This window comes from Salvelinus alpinus, chromosome 21 (assembly GCF_045679555.1).
Source record: "Salvelinus alpinus chromosome 21, SLU_Salpinus.1, whole genome shotgun sequence".
Taxonomy (NCBI): Eukaryota; Metazoa; Chordata; class Actinopteri; order Salmoniformes; family Salmonidae; genus Salvelinus; species Salvelinus alpinus.
In genome coordinates this window covers 49,176,406-49,196,420 of record NC_092106.1, presented here as the reverse complement: position 1 = coordinate 49,196,420, position 20,015 = coordinate 49,176,406, and the positions used below count along the sequence as shown (strand labels likewise).

Genomic DNA, 20,015 nt, shown 5'->3' with positions numbered 1-20,015 from the left:
TCTCGCGCTCTGTGTCGTCTCTGTCCTCTCTCTCTCGAGCTCTGTGTCGTCTCTGTCCTCTCTCTCTCCTCTTTCGCTCTGTGTCGTCTCTGTCCTCTCTCTCGCTCTGTGTCCTCTCTCTCCTCTCTCTCTCCCTCTGTGTCGTCTCTGTCCTCTCTCTCCTCTCTCTCTCTCGCTCTGTGTCGTCTCTGTCCTCTCTCTCCTCTCTCTCTCGCTCTGTGTCGTCTCTGTCCTCTCTCTCTCTCTCGCTCTGTGTCGTCTCTGTCCTCTCTCTCCTCTCTCTCTCTCTCGCTCTGTGTCGTCTCTGTCCTCTCTCTCTCTCGCGCTCTGTGTCGTCTTTGTCCTCTCTCTCTCTCTCGCTCTGTGTCGTCTCTGTCCTCTCTCTCCTCTCTCTCTCTCTCGCTCTGTGTCGTCTCTGTCCTCTCTCTCTCTCTCGCTCTGTGTCGTCTCTGTCCTCTCTCTCCTCTCTCTCTCTCGCTCTGTGTCGTCTCTGTCCTCTCTCTCTCTCTCGCTCTGTGTCGTCTCTCTCCTCTCTCTCATCTCTCTCTCTCTCGCTCTGTGTCGTCTCTGTCCTCTCTCTCTCTCGCTCTGTGTCGTCTCTGTCCTCTCTCTCTCTCTCGCTCTGTGTCGTCTCTGTCCTCTCTCTCTCTCTCGCTCTGTGTCGTCTCTCTCCTCTCTCTCATCTCTCTCTCTCTCGCTCTGTGTCGTCTCTGTCCTCTCTCTCTCTCTCGCTCTGTGTCGTCTCTGTCCTCTCTCTCTCTCTCGCTCTGTGTCGTCTCTGTCCTCTCTCTCTCTCTCGCTCTGTGTCGTCTCTGTCCTCTCTCTCCTCTCTCTCTCTCTCGCTCTGTGTCGTCTCTGTCCTCTCTCTCTCTCGCGCTGTGTCGTCTCTGTCCTCTCTCTCTCTCGCGCTCTGTGTCGTCTTTGTCCTCTCTCTCTCTCTCGCTCTGTGTCGTCTCTGTCCTCTCTCTCCTCTCTCTCTCTCTCGCTCTGTGTCGTCTTTGTCCTCTCTCTCTCTCTCGCTCTGTGTCGTCTGTCCTCTCTCTCCTCTCTCTCTCTCTCGCTCTGTGTCGTCTCTGTCCTCTCTCTCTCTCGCGCTCTGTGTCGTCTTTGTCCTCTCTCTCTCTCTCTGTGTCGTCTCTGTCCTCTCTCTCCTCTCTCTCTCTCTCGCTCTGTGTCGTCTCTCTCCTCTCTCTCTCTTTCGCTCTGTGTCGTCTCTGTCCTCTCTCTCCTCTCTCTCTCTCTCGCTCCTCTCTCTCTCTCTCGCTCTGTGTCGTCTCTGTCCTCTCTCTCTCTCTCTCTCGCTCTGTGTCGTCTCTGTCCTCTCTCTCCTCTCTCTCTCTCTCTCTCGCGCTCTGTGTCGTCTTTGTCCTCTCGCTCTCTCGCTCTGTGTCGTCTCTCTCCTCTCTCTCTCTTTCGCTCTGTGTCGTCTCTGTCCTCTCTCTCCTCTCTCTCCTCTCTCTCTCTCTCTCTCTCTCTCTCTCTCTCTCGCTCTGTGTCGTCTCTGTCCTCTCTCTCTCTCTCTCTCCTCTCTCTCTCCTCTCTCTCTCTCTCGCTCTGTGTCGTCTCTGTCCTCTCTCTCCTCTCTCTCTCTCTCTCTCTCGCTCTGTGTCGTCTCTGTCCTCTCTCTCCTCTCTCTCTCCTCTTTCGCTCTGTGTCGTCTCTGTCCTCTCTCTCTCTCTCGCTCTGTGTCGTCTCTGTCCTCTCTCCTCTCTCTCTCTCTCTCTCGCTCTGTGTCGTCTCTGTCCTCTCTCTCCTCTCTCTCTCTCTCTCTCGCTCTGTGTCGTCTCTGTCCTCTCTCTCTCTCGCGCTCTGTGTCGTCTCTGTCCTCTCTCTCGCTCTGTGTCGTCTCTGTCCTCTCTCTCTCTCCTCTCTCTCGCGCTCTGTGTCGTCTCTGTCCTCTCTCTCTCTCTCGCTCTGTGTCGTCTCTGTCCTCTCTCTCTCCTCTTTCGCTCTGTGTCGTCTCTGTCCTCTCTCTCGCTCTGTGTCCTCTCTCTCCTCTCTCTCTCCCTCTGTGTCGTCTCTGTCCTCTCTCTCCTCTCTCTCTCTCGCTCTGTGTCGTCTCTGTCCTCTCTCTCCTCTCTCTCTCGCTCTGTGTCGTCTCTGTCCTCTCTCTCTCTCTCGCTCTGTGTCGTCTCTGTCCTCTCTCTCCTCTCTCTCTCTCTCGCTCTGTGTCGTCTCTGTCCTCTCTCTCTCTCGCGCTCTGTGTCGTCTTTGTCCTCTCTCTCTCTCTCGCTCTGTGTCGTCTCTGTCCTCTCTCTCCTCTCTCTCTCTCTCGCTCTGTGTCGTCTTTGTCCTCTCTCTCTCTCTCGCTCTGTGTCGTCTCTGTCCTCTCTCTCCTCTCTCTCTCTCTCGCTCTGTGTCGTCTCTGTCCTCTCTCTCTCTCGCGCTCTGTGTCGTCTTTGTCCTCTCTCTCTCTCTCGCTCTGTGTCGTCTCTGTCCTCTCTCTCCTCTCTCTCTCTCTCGCTCTGTGTTGTCTCTGTCCTCTCTCTCTCTCGCGCTCTGTGTCGTCTTTGTCCTCTCTCGCTCTCTCGCTCTGTGTCGTCTCTCTCCTCTCTCTCTCTTTCGATCTGTGTCGTCTCTGTCCTCTCTCTCCTCTCTCTCTCTCTCTCTCTCTCGCTCCTCTCTCTCCTCTCTCTCTCTTTCGCTCTGTGTCGTCTCTGTCCTCTCTCTCCTCTCTCTCCTCTCTCTCTCTCTCTCTCTCTCGCTCTGTGTCGTCTCTGTCCTCTCTCTCCTCTCTCTCTCTCTCTCTCGCTCTGTGTCGTCTCTGTCCTCTCTCTCCTCTCTCTCTCCTCTTTCGCTCTGTGTCGTCTCTGTCCTCTCGCTCTGTGTCGTCTCTGTCCTCTCTCTCCTCTCTCTCTCTCTCTCTCTCGCTCTGTGTCGTCTCTGTCCTCTCTCTCCTCTCTCTCTCTCTCTCTCGCTCTGTGTCGTCTCTGTCCTCTCTCTCTCTCGCGCTCTGTGTCGTCTCTGTCCTCTCTCTCGCTCTGTGTCGTCTCTGTCCTCTCTCTCGCTCTGTGTCGTCTCTGTCCTCTCTCTCTCTCCTCTCTCTCGCGCTCTGTGTCGTCTCTGTCGTCTCTGTCCTCTCTCTCTCTCTCGCTCTGTGTCGTCTCTGTCCTCTCTCTCTCTCTCGCTCTGTGTCGTCTCTGTCCTCTCTCTCTCCTCTTTCGCTCTGTGTCGTCTCTGTCCTCTCTCTCGCTCTGTGTCCTCTCTCTCCTCTCTCTCTCCCTCTGTGTCGTCTCTGTCCTCTCTCTCCTCTCTCTCTCTGTGTCGTCTCTGTCCTCTCTCTCCTCTCTCTCTCGCTCTGTGTCGTCTCTGTCCTCTCTCTCTCTCGCTCTGTGTCGTCTCTGTCCTCTCTCTCTCTCTCTCTCTCTCGCTCTGTGTCGTCTCTGTCCTCTCTCTCTCTCGCGCTCTGTGTCGTCTTTGTCCTCTCTCTCTCTCTCGCTCTGTGTCGTCTCTGTCGTCTCTCTCCTCTCTCTCTCTCTCGCTCTGTGTCGTCTTTGTCCTCTCTCTCTCTCTCGCTCTGTGTCGTCTCTGTCCTCTCTCTCCTCTCTCTCGCTCTGTGTCGTCTCTGTCCTCTCTCTCTCTCGCGCTCTGTGTCGTCTTTGTCCTCTCTCTCTCTCTCGCTCTGTGTCGTCTCTGTCCTCTCTCTCCTCTCCTCTCTCTCGCTCTGTGTCGTCTCTGTCCTCTCTCTCTCTCGCGCTCTGTGTCGTCTTTGTCCTCTCTCTCTCTCTCGCTCTGTGTCGTCTCTGTCCTCTCTCTCCTCTCTCTCTCTCTCGCTCTGTGTCGTCTCTCTCCTCTCTCTCTCTTTCGCTCTGTGTCGTCTCTGTCCTCTCTCTCCTCTCTCTCTCTCTTGCTCCTCTCTCTCTCTCTCTCTCTGTGTCGTCTGTGTCCTCTCTCTCCTCTCTCTCTCTCGCTCTGTGTCGTCTCTGTCCTGTCTCTCCTCTCTCTCTCTCTCTCGCGCTCTGTGTCGTCTTTGTCCTCTCTCGCTCTCTCGCTCTGTGTCGTCTCTCTCCTCTCTCTCTCTTTCGCTCTGTGTCGTCTCTGTCCTCTCTCTCCTCTCTCTCTCTCTCTCTCTCTCCTCTCTCTCTCTCTCGCTCTGTGTCGTCTCTGTCCTCTCTCTCCTCTCTCTCTCTCTCTCTCGCTCTGTGTCGTCTCTGTCCTCTCTCTCGCTCTGTGTCCTTTCTCTCCTCTCTCTCTCCCTCTGTGTCGTCTCTGTCCTCTCTCTCCTCTCTCTCGCGCTCTGTGTCGTCTCTGTCCTCTCTCTCTCTCTCTCTCGCTCTGTGTCGTCTCTGTCCTCTCTCTCCTCTTTCGCTCTGTGTCGTCTCTGTCCTCTCTCTCTCTCTCGCTCTGTGTCGTCTCTGTCCTCTCTCTCCTCTCTCGCTCTGTGTCGTCTCTGTCCTCTCTCTCCTCTCTCTCTCTGTGTCGTCTCTGTCCTCTCTCTCCTCTCTCGCTCTGTGTCGTCTCTGTCCTCTCTCTCTCTCTCCCTCTGTGTCGTCTCTGTCCTCTCTCTCGCTCTGTGTCATCTCTGTCCTCTCTCTCTCTCTCGCTCTGTGTCGTCTCTGTCCTCTCTCTCTCTCTCTCGTCTCTGTCCTCTCTCTCCTCTCTCGCTCTGTGTCGTCTCTGTCCTCTCTCTCCTCTCTCTCTCGCTCTGTGTCGTCTCTGTCCTCTCTCTCCTCTTTCGCTCTGTGTCGTCTCTGTCCTCTCTCTCTCTCTCGCTCTGTGTCGTCTCTGTCCTCTCTCTCTCTCTCGCTCTGTGTCGTCTCTGTCCTCTCTCTCTCTCTCTCGCTCTGTGTCGTCTCTGTCCTCTCTCTCCTCTCTCGCTCTGTGTCGTCTCTGTCCTCTCTCTCCTCTCTCTCGCTCTGTGTCGTCTCTGTCCTCTCTCTCTCTCTCGCTCTGTGTCGTCTCTGTCCTCTCTCTCGCTCTGTGTCGTCTCTGTCCTCTCTCTCTCTCTCGCTCTGTGTCGTCTCTGTCCTCTCTCTCGCTCTGTGTCGTCTCTGTCCTCTCTCTCCTCTCTCTCTCGCTCTGTGTCGTCTCTGTCCTCTCTCTCTCTCTCGCTCTGTGTCGTCTCTGTCCTCTCTCTCCTCTCTCTCTCTGTGTCGTCTCTGTCCTCTCTCTCCTCTCTCGCTCTGTGTCGTCTCTGTCCTCTCTCTCTCTCTCCCTCTGTGTCGTCTCTGTCCTCTCTCTCGCTCTGTGTCTTCTCTGTCCTCTCTCTCTCTCTCGCTCTGTGTCGTCTCTGTCCTCTCTCGCTCTGTGTCGTCTCTGTCCTCTCTCTCCTCTCTCGCTCTGTGTCGTCTCTGTCCTCTCTCTCCTCTCTCTCTCGCTCTGTGTCGTCTCTGTCCTCTCTCTCCTCTTTCGCTCTGTGTCGTCTCTGTCCTCTCTCTCTCTCTCGCTCTGTGTCGTCTCTGTCCTCTCTCTCTCTCTCGCTCTGTGTCGTCTCTGTCCTCTCTCTCTCTCTCGCTCTGTGTCGTCTCTGTCCTCTCTCTCCTCTCTCGCTCTGTGTCGTCTCTGTCCTCTCTCTCCTCTCTCGCTCTGTGTCGTCTCTGTCCTCTCTCTCCTCTCTCTCTCGCTCTGTGTCGTCTCTGTCCTCTCTCTCGCTCTGTGTCGTCTCTGTCCTCTCTCGCTCTGTGTCGTCTCTGTCCTCTCTCTCTCTCTCGCTCTGTGTCGTCTCTGTCCTCTCTCTCCTCTCTCGCTCTGTGTCGTCTCTGTCCTCTCTCTCTCCTCTCTCGCTCTGTGTCGTCTCTGTCCTCTCTCTCTCTCTCGCTCTGTGTCGTCTCTGTCCTCTCTCTCTCTCTCGCTCTGTGTCGTCTCTGTCCTCTCTCTCCTCTCGCTCTGTCGTCTCTGTCCTCTCTCTCCTCTCTCTCTCGCTCTGTGTCGTCTCTGTCCTCTCTCCTCTCGCTCTGTCGTCTCTGTCCTCTCTCCTCTCGCTCTGTCGTCTCTGTCCTCTCTCTCTCTCTCGCTCTGTGTCGTCTCTGTCCTCTCTCTCTCTCTCGCTCTGTGTCGTCTCTGTCCTCTCTCTCCTCTCTCCCTCTGTGTTGTCTCTGTCCTCTCTCTCCTCTCTCGCTCTGTGTCGTCTCTGTCCTCTCTCTCCCTCTGTGTCGTCTCTGTCCTCTCTCGCTCTGTGTCGTCTCTGTCCTCTCTCTCTCTCTCCCTCTGTGTCGTCTCTGTCCTCTCTCTCTCTCTGTGTCGTCTCTGTCCTCTCTCTCCTCTTTCGCTCTGTGTCGTCTCTGTCCTCTCTCTCTCTCTCTCGCTCTGTGTCGTCTGTCCTCTCTCTCTCTCTCGCTCTGTGTCGTCTCTGTCCTCTCTCTCTCTCTCGCTCTGTGTCGTCTCTGTCCTCTCTCTCTCTCTCGCTCTGTGTCGTCTCTGTCCTCTCTCGCTCTGTGTCGTCTCTGTCCTCTCTCTCTCTCTCGCTCTGTGTCGTCTCTGTCCTCTCTCTCTCGCTCTGTGTCGTCTCTGTCCTCTCTCTCCTCTTTCGCTCTGTGTCGTCTCTGTCCTCTCTCTCTCGCTCTGTGTCGTCTCTGTCCTCTCTCTCTCTCTCGCTCTGTGTCGTCTCTGTCCTCTCTCTCTCTCGCGCTCTGTGTCGTCTCTGTCCTCTCTCTCTTGCTCTCTGTCCTCTCTCTCCTCTCCCTCTGTCGTCTCTGTCCTCTCTCTCAAGCTTCTTTCTTGGCATAAAAAACATTGCGTTTTAATATTGCCAAGCAACAATTTGTACAATATACATTGTAATAAAATAATGAAGAATAATATAAAATGGTTGTAAACACACACACACACACACACACACACACACACACACAGAGATCACACCCTGAGAGAGAGAGGAGAAACCGAGGACAAAGTCAGAGGCTGGCCTAATTGTATTACTCGTTATTACTAATAAGCAGGTGAGGGGAAGTTTAGATTTTGTGTTAGCAGCAAGTTTAGGGAAATCAGATGTCTTTTAGGGTCCCAAATAGCTCCCTATTCCTTATTTAGTGGGGCTCTGGTCAAAAGTAGTGCACTATATATGGAATAGGGTGTGATTTGGAATGGAACCTTGAAGTCACCTTGAGTGTGATTGTGATGCGTGGTCTGATCTTGACGGGTATGTCCCAATTGGCACTCTATTCTTTACATTAGTGCACTACTTTTGACAGAACCTTATTCCCTACATAGTGCACTACTTTTGACCAGGGCCCATAGGGCATGTTCAGGGCTCTGCCCTAAAGTAGCGCACTGTATAGGTAATAGGGTGCAATTTGAGACACACGCACACACACACAGACAATGTCTTCTCATCTCCTGTCTAATCATGCCAGCAGGGCCAGAAGAAGAGGTTCTAGATACGCAGGACTATAGAAACACACAGCACCCACCCAGCCAGCCAGACTATCCCCCCCCAGCACTTAGTTTGTTCTAATCATAACCATGACTATTAATGCAGAGCCAGGAGCCATCCTTAACTGAATCCTCCTCTCCTCTCCTCATCCTGTGGAAAGGCTCTCCACAGGGCTGCCAGAACATGCATTCTGAAATGGTGACACCGCGGGTATGGGAGAACTAAGCATTGTTATCGATTTGAGTTTCAGAGTGGAGAGAGACAGAGAGGGGAGTGAGTGGAGACGGGGAGCGAGGGATGAGAGAGAGAGGGGAGTGAGTGGAGACGGGGAGCGAGGGATGAGAGAGAGAGGGGAGTGAGTGGAGACGGGGAGGAAGGTGGGGAGTGAGTGGAGATGGGGAGCGAGGGATGAGAGAGAGAGGGGAGGAAGGTGGGGAGCGAGGGAGGGGAGTGAGTGGAGATGGGGAGCGAGGGATGAGAGAGAGAGAGGGGAGTGAGTGGAGATGGGGAGGAAGGTGGGAAGCGAGGGATGAGAGAGAGAGAGAGAGAGAGAGAGGGGAGTGAGTGGAGACGGGGAGGAAGGTGGGGAGCGAGGGATGAGAGAGAGAGGGGAGTGAGTGGAGACGGGGAGGAAGGTGGGGAGCGAGGGATGAGAGAGAGGGGAGTGAGTGGAGACGGGGAGGAAGGTGGGGAGCGAGGGATGAGAGAGAGGGGAGACGGGGAGGAAGGTGGGGAGCGAGGGATGAGAGAGAGGGGAGTGAGTGGAGACGGGGAGGAAGGTGGGGAGCGAGGGATGAGAGAGAGGGGAGTGAGTGGAGACGGGGAGGAAGGTGGGGAGCGAGGGATGAGAGAGAGGGGAGTGAGTGGGGACGGGGAGGAAGGTGGGGAGCGAGGGGAGTGAGTGGAGATGGGGAGCGAGGGATGAGAGAGAGAGAGGGGAGTGAGTGGAGATGGGGAGGAAGGTGGGAAGCGAGGGATGAGAGAGAGAGAGAGAGAGAGGGGAGTGAGTGGAGACGGGGAGGAAGGTGGGGAGCGAGGGATGAGAGAGAGGGGAGTGAGTGGAGACGGGGAGGAAGGTGGGGAGCGAGGGATGAGAGAGAGGGGAGTGAGTGGAGACGGGGAGGAAGGTGGGGAGCGAGGGATGAGAGAGAGGGGAGACGGGGAGGAAGGTGGGGAGCGAGGGATGAGAGAGAGGGGAGTGAGTGGAGACGGGGAGGAAGGTGGGGAGCGAGGGATGAGAGAGAGGGGAGTGAGTGGAGACGGGGAGGAAGGTGGGGAGCGAGGGAGGAGAGAGAGGGGAGTGAGTGGGGACGGGGAGGAAGGTGGGGAGCGAGGGATGAGAGAGAGGGGAGTGAGTGGAGACGGGGAGGAAGGTGGGGAGCGAGGGATGAGAGAGAGGGGAGTGAGTGGAGACGGGGAGGAAGGTGGGGAGCGAGGGATGAGAGAGAGGGGAGTGAGTGGAGACGGGGAGGAAGGTGGGGAGCGAGGGATGAGAGAGAGGGGAGTGAGTGGAGACGGGGAGGAAGGTGGGGAGCGAGGGATGAGAGAGAGGGGAGTGAGTGGAGACGGGGAGGAAGGTGGGGAGCGAGGGATGAGAGAGAGGGGAGTGAGTGGAGACGGGGAGGAAGGTGGGGAGCGAGGGATGAGAGAGAGGGGAGTGAGTGGAGACGGGGAGGAAGGTGGGGAGCGAGGGATGAGAGAGAGGGGAGTGAGTGGGGACGGGGAGGAAGGTGGGGAGCGAGGGATGAGAGAGAGGGGAGTGAGTGGAGACGGGGAGGAAGGTGGGGAGCGAGGGATGAGAGAGAGGGGAGTGAGTGGAGACGGGGAGGAAGGTGGGGAGCGAGGGATGAGAGAGAGGGGAGTGAGTGGAGACGGGGAGGAAGGTGGGGAGCGAGGGATGAGAGAGAGGGGAGTGAGTGGAGACGGGGAGGAAGGTGGGGAGCGAGGGATGAGAGAGAGGGGAGTGAGTGGAGACGGGGAGGAAGGTGGGGAGCGAGGGATGAGAGAGAGGGGAGTGAGTGGAGACGGGGAGGAAGGTGGGGAGCGAGGGATGAGAGAGAGGGGAGTGAGTGGAGACGGGGAGGAAGGTGGGGAGCGAGGGATGAGAGAGAGGGGAGTGAGTGGAGACGGGGAGGAAGGTGGGGAGCGAGGGATGAGAGAGAGGGGAGTGAGTGGAGACGGGGAGGAAGGTGGGGAGCGAGGGATGAGAGAGAGGGGAGTGAGTGGAGACGGGGAGGAAGGTGGGGAGCGAGGGATGAGAGAGAGGGGAGTGAGTGGAGACGGGGAGGAAGGTGGGGAGCGAGGGATGAGAGAGAGGGGAGTGAGTGGAGACGGGGAGGAAGGTGGGGAGCGAGGGATGAGAGAGAGGGGAGTGAGTGGAGACGGGGAGGAAGGTGGGGAGCGAGGGATGAGAGAGAGGGGAGTGAGTGGAGACGGGGAGGAAGGTGGGGAGCGAGGGATGAGAGAGAGGGGAGTGAGTGGAGACGGGGAGGAAGGTGGGGAGCGAGGGATGAGAGAGAGGGGAGTGAGTGGAGACGGGGAGGAAGGTGGGGAGCGAGGGATGAGAGAGAGGGGAGTGAGTGGAGACGGGGAGGAAGGTGGGGAGCGAGGGATGAGAGAGAGGGGAGTGAGTGGAGACGGGGAGGAAGGTGGGGAGCGAGGGATGAGAGAGAGGGGAGTGAGTGGAGACGGGGAGGAAGGTGGGGAGCGAGGGATGAGAGAGAGGGGAGTGAGTGGAGACGGGGAGGAAGGTGGGGAGCGAGGGATGAGAGAGAGGGGAGTGAGTGGAGACGGGGAGGAAGGTGGGGAGCGAGGGATGAGAGAGAGGGGAGTGAGTGGAGACGGGGAGGAAGGTGGGGAGCGAGGGATGAGAGAGAGGGGAGTGAGTGGAGACGGGGAGGAAGGTGGGGAGCGAGGGATGAGAGAGAGGGGAGTGAGTGGAGACGGGGAGGAAGGTGGGGAGCGAGGGATGAGAGAGAGGGGAGTGAGTGGAGACGGGGAGGAAGGTGGGGAGCGAGGGATGAGAGAGAGGGGAGTGAGTGGAGACGGGGAGGAAGGTGGGGAGCGAGGGATGAGAGAGAGGGGAGTGAGTGGAGACGGGGAGGAAGGTGGGGAGCGAGGGATGAGAGAGAGGGGAGTGAGTGGAGACGGGGAGGAAGGTGGGGAGCGAGGGATGAGAGAGAGGGGAGTGAGTGGAGACGGGGAGGAAGGTGGGGAGCGAGGGATGAGAGAGAGGGGAGTGAGTGGAGACGGGGAGGAAGGTGGGGAGCGAGGGATGAGAGAGAGGGGAGTGAGTGGAGACGGGGAGGAAGGTGGGGAGCGAGGGATGAGAGAGAGGGGAGTGAGTGGAGACGGGGAGGAAGGTGGGGAGCGAGGGATGAGAGAGAGGGGAGTGAGTGGAGACGGGGAGGAAGGTGGGGAGCGAGGGATGAGAGAGAGGGGAGTGAGTGGAGACGGGGAGGAAGGTGGGGAGCGAGGGATGAGAGAGAGGGGAGTGAGTGGAGACGGGGAGGAAGGTGGGGAGCGAGGGATGAGAGAGAGGGGAGTGAGTGGAGACGGGGAGGAAGGTGGGGAGCGAGGGATGAGAGAGAGGGGAGTGAGTGGAGACGGGGAGGAAGGTGGGGAGCGAGGGATGAGAGAGAGGGGAGTGAGTGGAGACGGGGAGGAAGGTGGGGAGCGAGGGATGAGAGAGAGGGGAGACGGGGAGGAAGGTGGGGAGCGAGGGATGAGAGAGAGGGGAGACGGGGAGGAAGGTGGGGAGCGAGGGATGAGAGAGAGGGGAGTGAGTGGGGACGGGGAGGAAGGTGGGGAGCGAGGGATGAGAGAGAGGGGAGTGAGTGGAGACGGGGAGGAAGGTGGGGAGCGAGGGATGAGAGAGAGGGGAGTGAGTGGAGACGGGGAGGAAGGTGGGGAGCGAGGGATGAGAGAGAGGGGAGTGAGTGGAGACGGGGAGGAAGGTGGGGAGCGAGGGATGAGAGAGAGGGGAGTGAGTGGAGACGGGGAGGAAGGTGGGGAGCGAGGGATGAGAGAGAGGGGAGTGAGTGGAGACGGGGAGGAAGGTGGGGAGCGAGGGATGAGAGAGAGGGGAGTGAGTGGAGACGGGGAGGAAGGTGGGGAGCGAGGGATGAGAGAGAGGGGAGTGAGTGGAGACGGGGAGGAAGGTGGGGAGCGAGGGATGAGAGAGAGGGGAGTGAGTGGAGACGGGGAGGAAGGTGGGGAGCGAGGGATGAGAGAGAGGGGAGTGAGTGGAGACGGGGAGGAAGGTGGGGAGCGAGGGATGAGAGAGAGGGGAGTGAGTGGAGACGGGGAGGAAGGTGGGGAGCGAGGGATGAGAGAGAGGGGAGTGAGTGGAGACGGGGAGGAAGGTGGGGAGCGAGGGATGAGAGAGAGGGGAGTGAGTGGAGACGGGGAGGAAGGTGGGGAGCGAGGGATGAGAGAGAGGGGAGTGAGTGGAGACGGGGAGGAAGGTGGGGAGCGAGGGATGAGAGAGAGGGGAGTGAGTGGAGACGGGGAGGAAGGTGGGGAGCGAGGGATGAGAGAGAGGGGAGTGAGTGGAGACGGGGAGGAAGGTGGGGAGCGAGGGATGAGAGAGAGGGGAGTGAGTGGAGACGGGGAGGAAGGTGGGGAGCGAGGGATGAGAGAGAGGGGAGTGAGTGGAGACGGGGAGGAAGGTGGGGAGCGAGGGATGAGAGAGAGGGGAGTGAGTGGAGACGGGGAGGAAGGTGGGGAGCGAGGGATGAGAGAGAGGGGAGTGAGTGGAGACGGGGAGGAAGGTGGGGAGCGAGGGATGAGAGAGAGGGGAGTGAGTGGAGACGGGGAGGAAGGTGGGGAGCGAGGGATGAGAGAGAGGGGAGTGAGTGGAGACGGGGAGGAAGGTGGGGAGCGAGGGATGAGAGAGAGGGGAGTGAGTGGGGACGGGGAGGAAGGTGGGGAGCGAGGGATGAGAGAGAGGGGAGTGAGTGGGGACGGGGAGGAAGGTGGGGAGCGAGGGATGAGAGAGAGGGGAGTGAGTGGGGACGGGGAGGAAGGTGGGGAGCGAGGGATGAGAGAGAGGGGAGTGAGTGGGGACGGGGAGGAAGGTGGGGAGCGAGGGATGAGAGAGAGGGGAGTGAGTGGGGACGGGGAGGAAGGTGGGGAGCGAGGGATGAGAGAGAGGGGAGTGAGTGGGGACGGGGAGGAAGGTGGGGAGCGAGGGATGAGAGAGAGGGGAGTGAGTGGAGACGGGGAGGAAGGTGGGGAGCGAGGGATGAGAGAGAGGGGAGTGAGTGGAGACGGGGAGGAAGGTGGGGAGCGAGGGATGAGAGAGAGGGGAGTGAGTGGAGACGGGGAGGAAGGTGGGGAGCGAGGGATGAGAGAGAGGGGAGTGAGTGGAGACGGGGAGGAAGGTGGGGAGCGAGGGATGAGAGAGAGGGGAGTGAGTGGAGACGGGGAGGAAGGTGGGGAGCGAGGGATGAGAGAGAGGGGAGTGAGTGGAGACGGGGAGGAAGGTGGGGAGCGAGGGATGAGAGAGAGGGGAGTGAGTGGAGACGGGGAGGAAGGTGGGGAGCGAGGGATATATATATATATATATATACACAGTGGGGAGAAGTAGTATTTGATACACTGCCGATTTTGCAGGTTTTCCTACTTACAAAGCATGTAGAGGTCTGTAATTTTTATCATAGGTACACTTCAACTGTGAGAGACGGAATCTAAAACAAAAATCCAGAAAATCACATTGTATGATTTTTAAGTAATTAATTTGCATTTTATTGCATGACATAAGTATTTGATCACCTACCAACCAGTAAGAATTCTGGCTCTCACAGACCTGTTAGTTTTTCTTTAAGAAGCCCTCCTGTTCTCCACTCATTACCTGTATTAACTGCACCTGTTTGAACTCGTTACCTGTATAAAAGACACCTGTCCACACACTCAATCAAACAGACTCCAACCTCTCCACAATGGCCAAGACCAGAGAGCTGTGTAAGGACATCAGGGATAAAATTGTAGACCTGCACAAGGCTGAGATGGGCTACAGGACAACATAGTAACATGGTGTCCTGGTGACATAGTAACATAGTAACACGGTGTCCTGGTAACATTGTGTCCTGGTAACATGATGTCACAGTGTCCTGGTGACATAGTAACATAGTAAGACGGTGTCCTGGTAATATAGTGACATGGTGTCCTGGTGACATAATAACATGGTGATATAGTAACATAGTAAGACGGTGTCCTGGTAACATAGTGACATGGTGTCACGGTGTATTGGTGACATAGTAACATGGTGTCACGGTGTCCTGGTGACATAGTAACATGGTGACATTGTAACATAGTAACACAGTGTCCTGGTGACATAGTAAAATAGTAACACGGTGTTCTGGATACATAGTAACACGGTGTCCTGGTGACATAGTAACACGGTGTCCTGGTGACATAGTAACACGGTGTCCTGGTGACATAGTAACACGGTGTCCTGGTGACATAGTAACACGGTGTCCTGGTGACATAGTAACACGGTGTCCTGGTGACATAGTAACACGGTGTCCTGGTGACATAGTAACACGGTGTCCTGGTGACATAGTAACACGGTGTCCTGGTGACATAGTAACACGGTGTCCTGGTGACATAGTAACACGGTGTCCTGGTGACATAGTAACACGGTGTCCTGGTGACATAGTAACACGGTGTCCTGGTGACATAGTAACACGGTGTCCTGGTGACATAGTAACACGGTGTCCTGGTGACATAGTAACACGGTGTCCTGGTGACATAGTAACACGGTGTCCTGGTGACATAATAACACGGTGTCCTGGTGACATAGTGACATAGTACACACATAGTAACATAGTAACACAGTGTCCTGGTAACATGGTGTCACGGTGTCCTGGTGACATTGTGTCCTGGTAACATGATGTCACAGTGTCCTGGTGACATAGTAACATAGTAAGACGGTGTCCTGGTAATATAGTGACATGGTGTCCTGGTGACATAATAACATGGTGATATAGTAACATAGTAAGACGGTGTCCTGGTAACATAGTGACATGGTGTCACGGTGTCCTGGTAACATAGTGACATGGTGCCACGGTGTATTGGTGACATAGTAACATGGTGTCACGGTGTCCTGGTGACATAGTGACATGGTGCCACGGTGTATTGGTGACATAGTAACATGGTGTCACGGTGTCCTGGTGACATAGTAACATGGTGACATTGTAAAATAGTAACACGGTGTTCTGGATACATAATAACATAGTAACACGGTGTCCTGGTGACATAGTAACACGGTGTCCTGGTGACATAGTAACACGGTGTCCTGGTGACATAGTAACACGGTGTCCTGGTGACATAGTAACACGGTGTCCTGGTGACATAGTAACACGGTGTCCTGGTGACATAGTAACACGGTGTCCTGGTGACATAGTAACACGGTGTCCTGGTGACATAGTAACACGGTGTCCTGGTGACATAGTAACACGGTGTCCTGGTGACATAGTAACACAGTGTCCTGGTGACATAATAACATAGTAACACGGTGTCCTGGTGACATAATAACACGGTGTCCTGGTGACATAGTAACACGGTGTCCTGGTGACATAGTAACACGGTGTCCTGGTGACATAATAACACGGTGTCCTGGTGACATAGTAACATAGTAATACGGTGTCCTGGTGACATAGTGACATAGTAACACGGTGTCCTGGTGACATAATAACACGGTGTCCTGGTGACATAGTAACATAGTAAAACGGTGTCCTGGTAACATAGTGACATAGTAACACGGTGTCCTGGTGACATAGTAACACGGTGTCCTGGTGACATAGTAACACGGTGTCCTGGTGACATAGTAACACGGTGTCCTGGTGACATAGTAACACGGTGTCCTGGTGACATAGTAACACGGTGTCCTAGTGACATAGTAACACGGTGTCCTGGTGACATAGTAACACGGTGTCCTGGTGACATAGTAACACAGTGTCCTGGTGACATAGTAACATAGTAACACGGTGTCCTGGTGACATAATAACACGGTGTCCTGGTGACATAGTAACATAGTAATACGGTGTCCTGGTGACATAGTGACATAGTAACACGGTGTCCTGGTGACATAATAACACGGTGTCCTGGTGACATAGTAACATAGTAATACGGTGTCCTGGTGACATAGTAACATAGTAATACGGTGTCCTGGATACATAATAACATAGTAACACGGTGTCCTGGTGACATAGTAACATAGTGACACGGCGTCCTGGTGACGTAGTAACATAGTGACACGGTGTCCTGGTGACGTAGTAACATAGTGACACGGTGTCCTGGTGACGTAGTAACATAGTGACACGGCGTCCTGGTGACGTAGTAACATAGTGACACGGTGTCCTGGTGACGTAGTAACATAGTAACACGGTGTCCTGGTGACATAGTGTCATAGTAACATGGTGTCCTGGTAACATAGTGACATGGTGCCACGGTGTCTTGGTGACGTAGTAACATAGTGACACGGCGTCCTGGTGACATAGTAACATAGTGACACGGCGTCCTGGTGACGTAGTAACATAGTGACACGGCGTCCTGGTGACGTAGTAACATAGTGACACGGCGTCCTGGTGACGTAGTAACATAGTGACACGGCGTCCTGGTGACGTAGTAACATAGTGACACGGCGTCCTGGTGACGTAGTAACATAGTGACACGGTGTCCTGGTGACGTAGTAACATAGTGACACGGTGTCCTGGTGACGTAGTAACATAGTGACACGGTGTCCTGGTGACGTAGTAACATAGTGACATGGTGTCCTGGTGACGTAGTAACATAGTGACACGGTGACGTAGTGACACGGCGTCCTGGTGATGTAGTGACACGGCGTCCTGGTGACGTAGTAACATAGTGACATGGAGTCCTGGTGATGTAGTGTCTACCCAAATCCAATAAAATTTGATTTGATTTGGTGACGTAGTGACATGGCGTCCTGGTGACGTAGTGACACGGCGTCCTGGTGACGTAGTGACACGGCGTCCTGGTGACGTAGTGACACGGCGTCCTGGTGACGTAGTGACACGGCGTCCTGGTGACGTAGTGACACGGCGTCCTGGTGACGTAGTGACACGGCGTCCTGGTGACGTAGTGACACGGCGTCCTGGTGACGTAGTGACACGGCGTCCTGGTGACGTAGTGACATAGTGACATGGAGTCCTGGTGACGTAGTGTCTACCCAAATAAAATAAAATTTGATTCCTGGTGACGTAGTGACATAGTGACTCCGTACGGGAAAGGTTATAGGGACATATTCGGGTAGATATCGTTTGATAAAAAACACTATATTAATTAAAATACATGCAACAGCATAACTGTCTTTACACAGTAACAGTGACTAAAATTAGCATACTTTTTGTGAGCGATGGCTTACAGTATGTTGATGTGTGGCAGGGGATAAAATATGAATGCTCTTTGCAAGACAGCCTATCCATTTTGTATAATGATGTTCGTGTATTGATTTTTCATGCCCTCGAATGCGGTCCAAGGTAAAGCCAGAGGCTACTCCGATAGACCTACCCTTTTTTTAGACTGTATACTATACATGGTATTACAACAACCACGTCCACATATAGCTCACCAACCTCTTGGCTACAGCATTAATAGTGTGTGTGTGTTACGTTGACCGGGTTCTAAGACTACCTATAGCCTCCGTTTAGGGCAGTCTACCCAGCTAGTCTACCCAGCTAGTCTACCCAGCTATAGGTAGCCTCCGTTTAGGGCAGTCTACCCAGCTAGTCTACCCAGCTAGTCTACCCAGCTATAGGTAGCCTCCGTTTAGGGCAGTCTACCCAGCTAGTCTACCCAGCTAGTCTACCCAGCTAGTCTACCCAGCTAGTCTACCCAGCTAGTCTACCCAGCTAGTCTACCCAGCTAGTCTACCCAGCTATAGGTAGCCTCCATTTAGGGCAGTCTACCCAGCTAGTCTACCCAGCTATAGGTAGCCTCCGTTTAGGGCAGTCTACCCAGCTAGTCTACCCAGCTAGTCTACCCAGCTAGTCTACCCAGCTAGTCTACCCAGCTATAGGTAGCCTCCGTTTAGGGCAGTCTACCCAGCTATAGGTAGCCTCCGTTTAGGGCAGTCTACCCAGCTATAGGTAGCCTCCATTTAGGGCAGTCTACCCAGCTAGTCTACCCAGCTATAGGTAGCCTCCGTTTAGGGCAGTCTACCCAGCTAGTCTACCCAGCTAGTCTACCCAGCTATAGGTAGCCTCCGTTTAGGGCAGTCTACCCAGCTAGTCTACCCAGCTAGTCTACCCAGCTAGTCTACCCAGCTAGTCTACCCAGCTAGTCTACCCAGCTAGTCTACCCAGCTATAGGTAGCCTCCGTTTAGGGCAGTCTACCCAGCTAGTCTACCCAGCTATAGGTAGCCTCCATTTAGGGCAGTCTACCCAGCTATAGGTAGCCTCCATTTAGGGCAGTCTACCCAGCTAGTCTACCCAGCTATAGGTAGCCTCCATTTAGGGCAGTCTACCCAGCTAGTCTACCCAGCTATAGGTAGCCTCCATTTAGGGCAGTCTACCCAGCTAGTCTACCCAGCTATAGGTAGCCTCCATTTAGGGCAGTCTACCCAGCTAGTCTACCCAGCTATAGGTAGCCTCCATTTAGGGCAGTCTACCCAGCTATAGGTAGCCTCCATTTAGGGCAGTCTACCCAGCTAGTCTACCCAGCTATAGGTAGCCTCCGTTTAGGGCAGTCTACCCAGCTAGTCTACCCAGCTAGTCTACCCAGCTAGTCTACCCAGCTATAGGTAGCCTCCGTTTAGGGCAGTCTACCCAGCTAGTCTACCCAGCCAGGGATGTTCTCTGTTTAGTGAGTCCTCCAGATCAGAGGCAGTAGTGATGACCAGGGATGCTCTCTGTTTTAGTGAGTCCTCCAGATCAGAGACAGTAGGGATGACCAGGGATGTTCTCTGTTTAGTAAGTCCTCCAGATCAGAGGCAGTCTTGATTGTGTATGAGATTTGTGTGTGTGAATTGGACTATTTTACAAGGTGTCAAGTGTTCCACTGGAATGCTGTCCCATGTTGACTCCAATGTTTCCTACAGTTGTGTCAAGTTGGCTGGATGTCCTTTGGGCGGTGGAACATTCTTGATACACACGGGAAACTGTTGAGAGTGAAAAACCCAGCAGCGTTGCAGTTCTTGACACAAACCGCTGCACCTGGCACCTACTACCATACCCCGTTCAAAGGAACTTAAATATTTTGTCTTGCCCATTCACCCTCTGATTGGCACACATACACAATCCATGTCTCAATTGTCTCAAGGCTTAAAAATCCTTCTTTAACCCCGTCTCCTCCCCTTCATCTACACTGATTGAAGTGGATTTAACAAGTGACATCAATAAGGGATCATAGCTTTCAGCTGGTCACTCTATTTCATGGAAAGAGCAGGTGTTCTTAATGTTTTGTACTCTCACAGCATATTGCACTACTTTTGACCAGAGCCCAATCCCATACAATGTGGCATGCAACCATAGACTGACCAACACATCTCCTATAGTCTTGGGAAGCCTTTAACACTGATCAATACATCTCCTATAGTCTTGGGAAGCCTTTAACACTGACCAATACATCTCCTATAGTCTTAGGAAGCCTTTAACACTGACCAATACATCTCCTATAGTCTTGGGAAGCCTTTAACACTGATCAATACATCTCCTATAGTCTTGGGAAGCCTTTAACACTGATCAATACATCTCCTATAGTCTTGGGAAGCCTTTAACACTGATCAATACATCTCCTATAGTCTTGGGAAGCCTTTAACGCTGATCAATACATCTCCTATAGTCTTGGGAAGCCTTTAACACTGATCAATACATCTCCTATAGTCTTGGGAAGCCTTTAACGCTGACCAACACATTTCTAGTATTTTAGGTCTTGGCCTGAGTCATTAATATTGCATCCTATTTACTGTTATTGACAATGCTGATTCTATCCATGATTTAGTCAAGGGGAGTTGGTATCTTTCCCAGTTCCTTCTCTGTTATTAATAATACTGTCTGTGTGTCTGTGTGTGTGTCTCTCTCTCTGTGTCTGTCTGTGTGTCTCTCTGTATCTGTCTGTGTCTCTCTCTCTCTGTGTCTCTCTCTCTCTGTGTCTGTCTGTGTGTCTCTCTCTCTGTGTCGGTCTGTGTGTCTCTCTCTCTGTGTCGGTCTGTGTGTCTGTCTGTGTGTCTCTCTCTCTGTGTCTGTCTCTCTGTGTCGGTCTGTGTGTCTGTCTGTGTGTCTCTCTCTCTGTGTCGGTCTGTGTGTCTGTCTGTGTGTCTCTCTCTCTGTGTCGGTCTGTGTGTTTGTCTGTGTGTCTCTCTCTGTGTCGGTCTGTGTGTCTGTCTGTGTGTCTCTCTCTCTGTGTCGGTCTGTGTGTTTGTCTGTGTGTCTCTCTCTGTGTCGGTCTGTGTGTCTGTCTGTGTGTCTCTCTCTCTGTGTCGGTCTGTGTGTGTCTCTCTCTCTCTCTGCCTGTCTCTCAGGTATGGGCTGTTTGAGAAGCGTCTGTTGCTCCTGGAGGAGGCAGAAGGAGGCTTTGATCAGTTCACTAGAAGCTACAGGACCTTTGGCGTGAACCGCATGGCTGACAACAGACTGGTGTTGAGGGAGTGGGCCCCAGCCGCGGAGGCCCTGTTCCTTACTGGAGACTTCAGTGAGTACTGTAGCAGACACACACACACACACACACACACACACA

The 20,015-nt window shown here is 54.5% G+C and overlaps 1 protein-coding gene across 1 annotated transcript in view; it reads left to right on the top strand.

Moving 5' to 3' along the window:
- Positions 1 to 20,015, top strand: part of gbe1b (glucan (1,4-alpha-), branching enzyme 1b) — a 393,966-nt gene that overhangs the window by 31,958 nt on the left and 341,993 nt on the right. Inside the window, exon 2 of the mRNA XM_071358105.1 lies at positions 19,801 to 19,970. Coding sequence (XP_071214206.1) covers positions 19,801 to 19,970 — 170 coding nt within the window. The remainder of the gene's footprint in view (positions 1 to 19,800; positions 19,971 to 20,015) is intronic.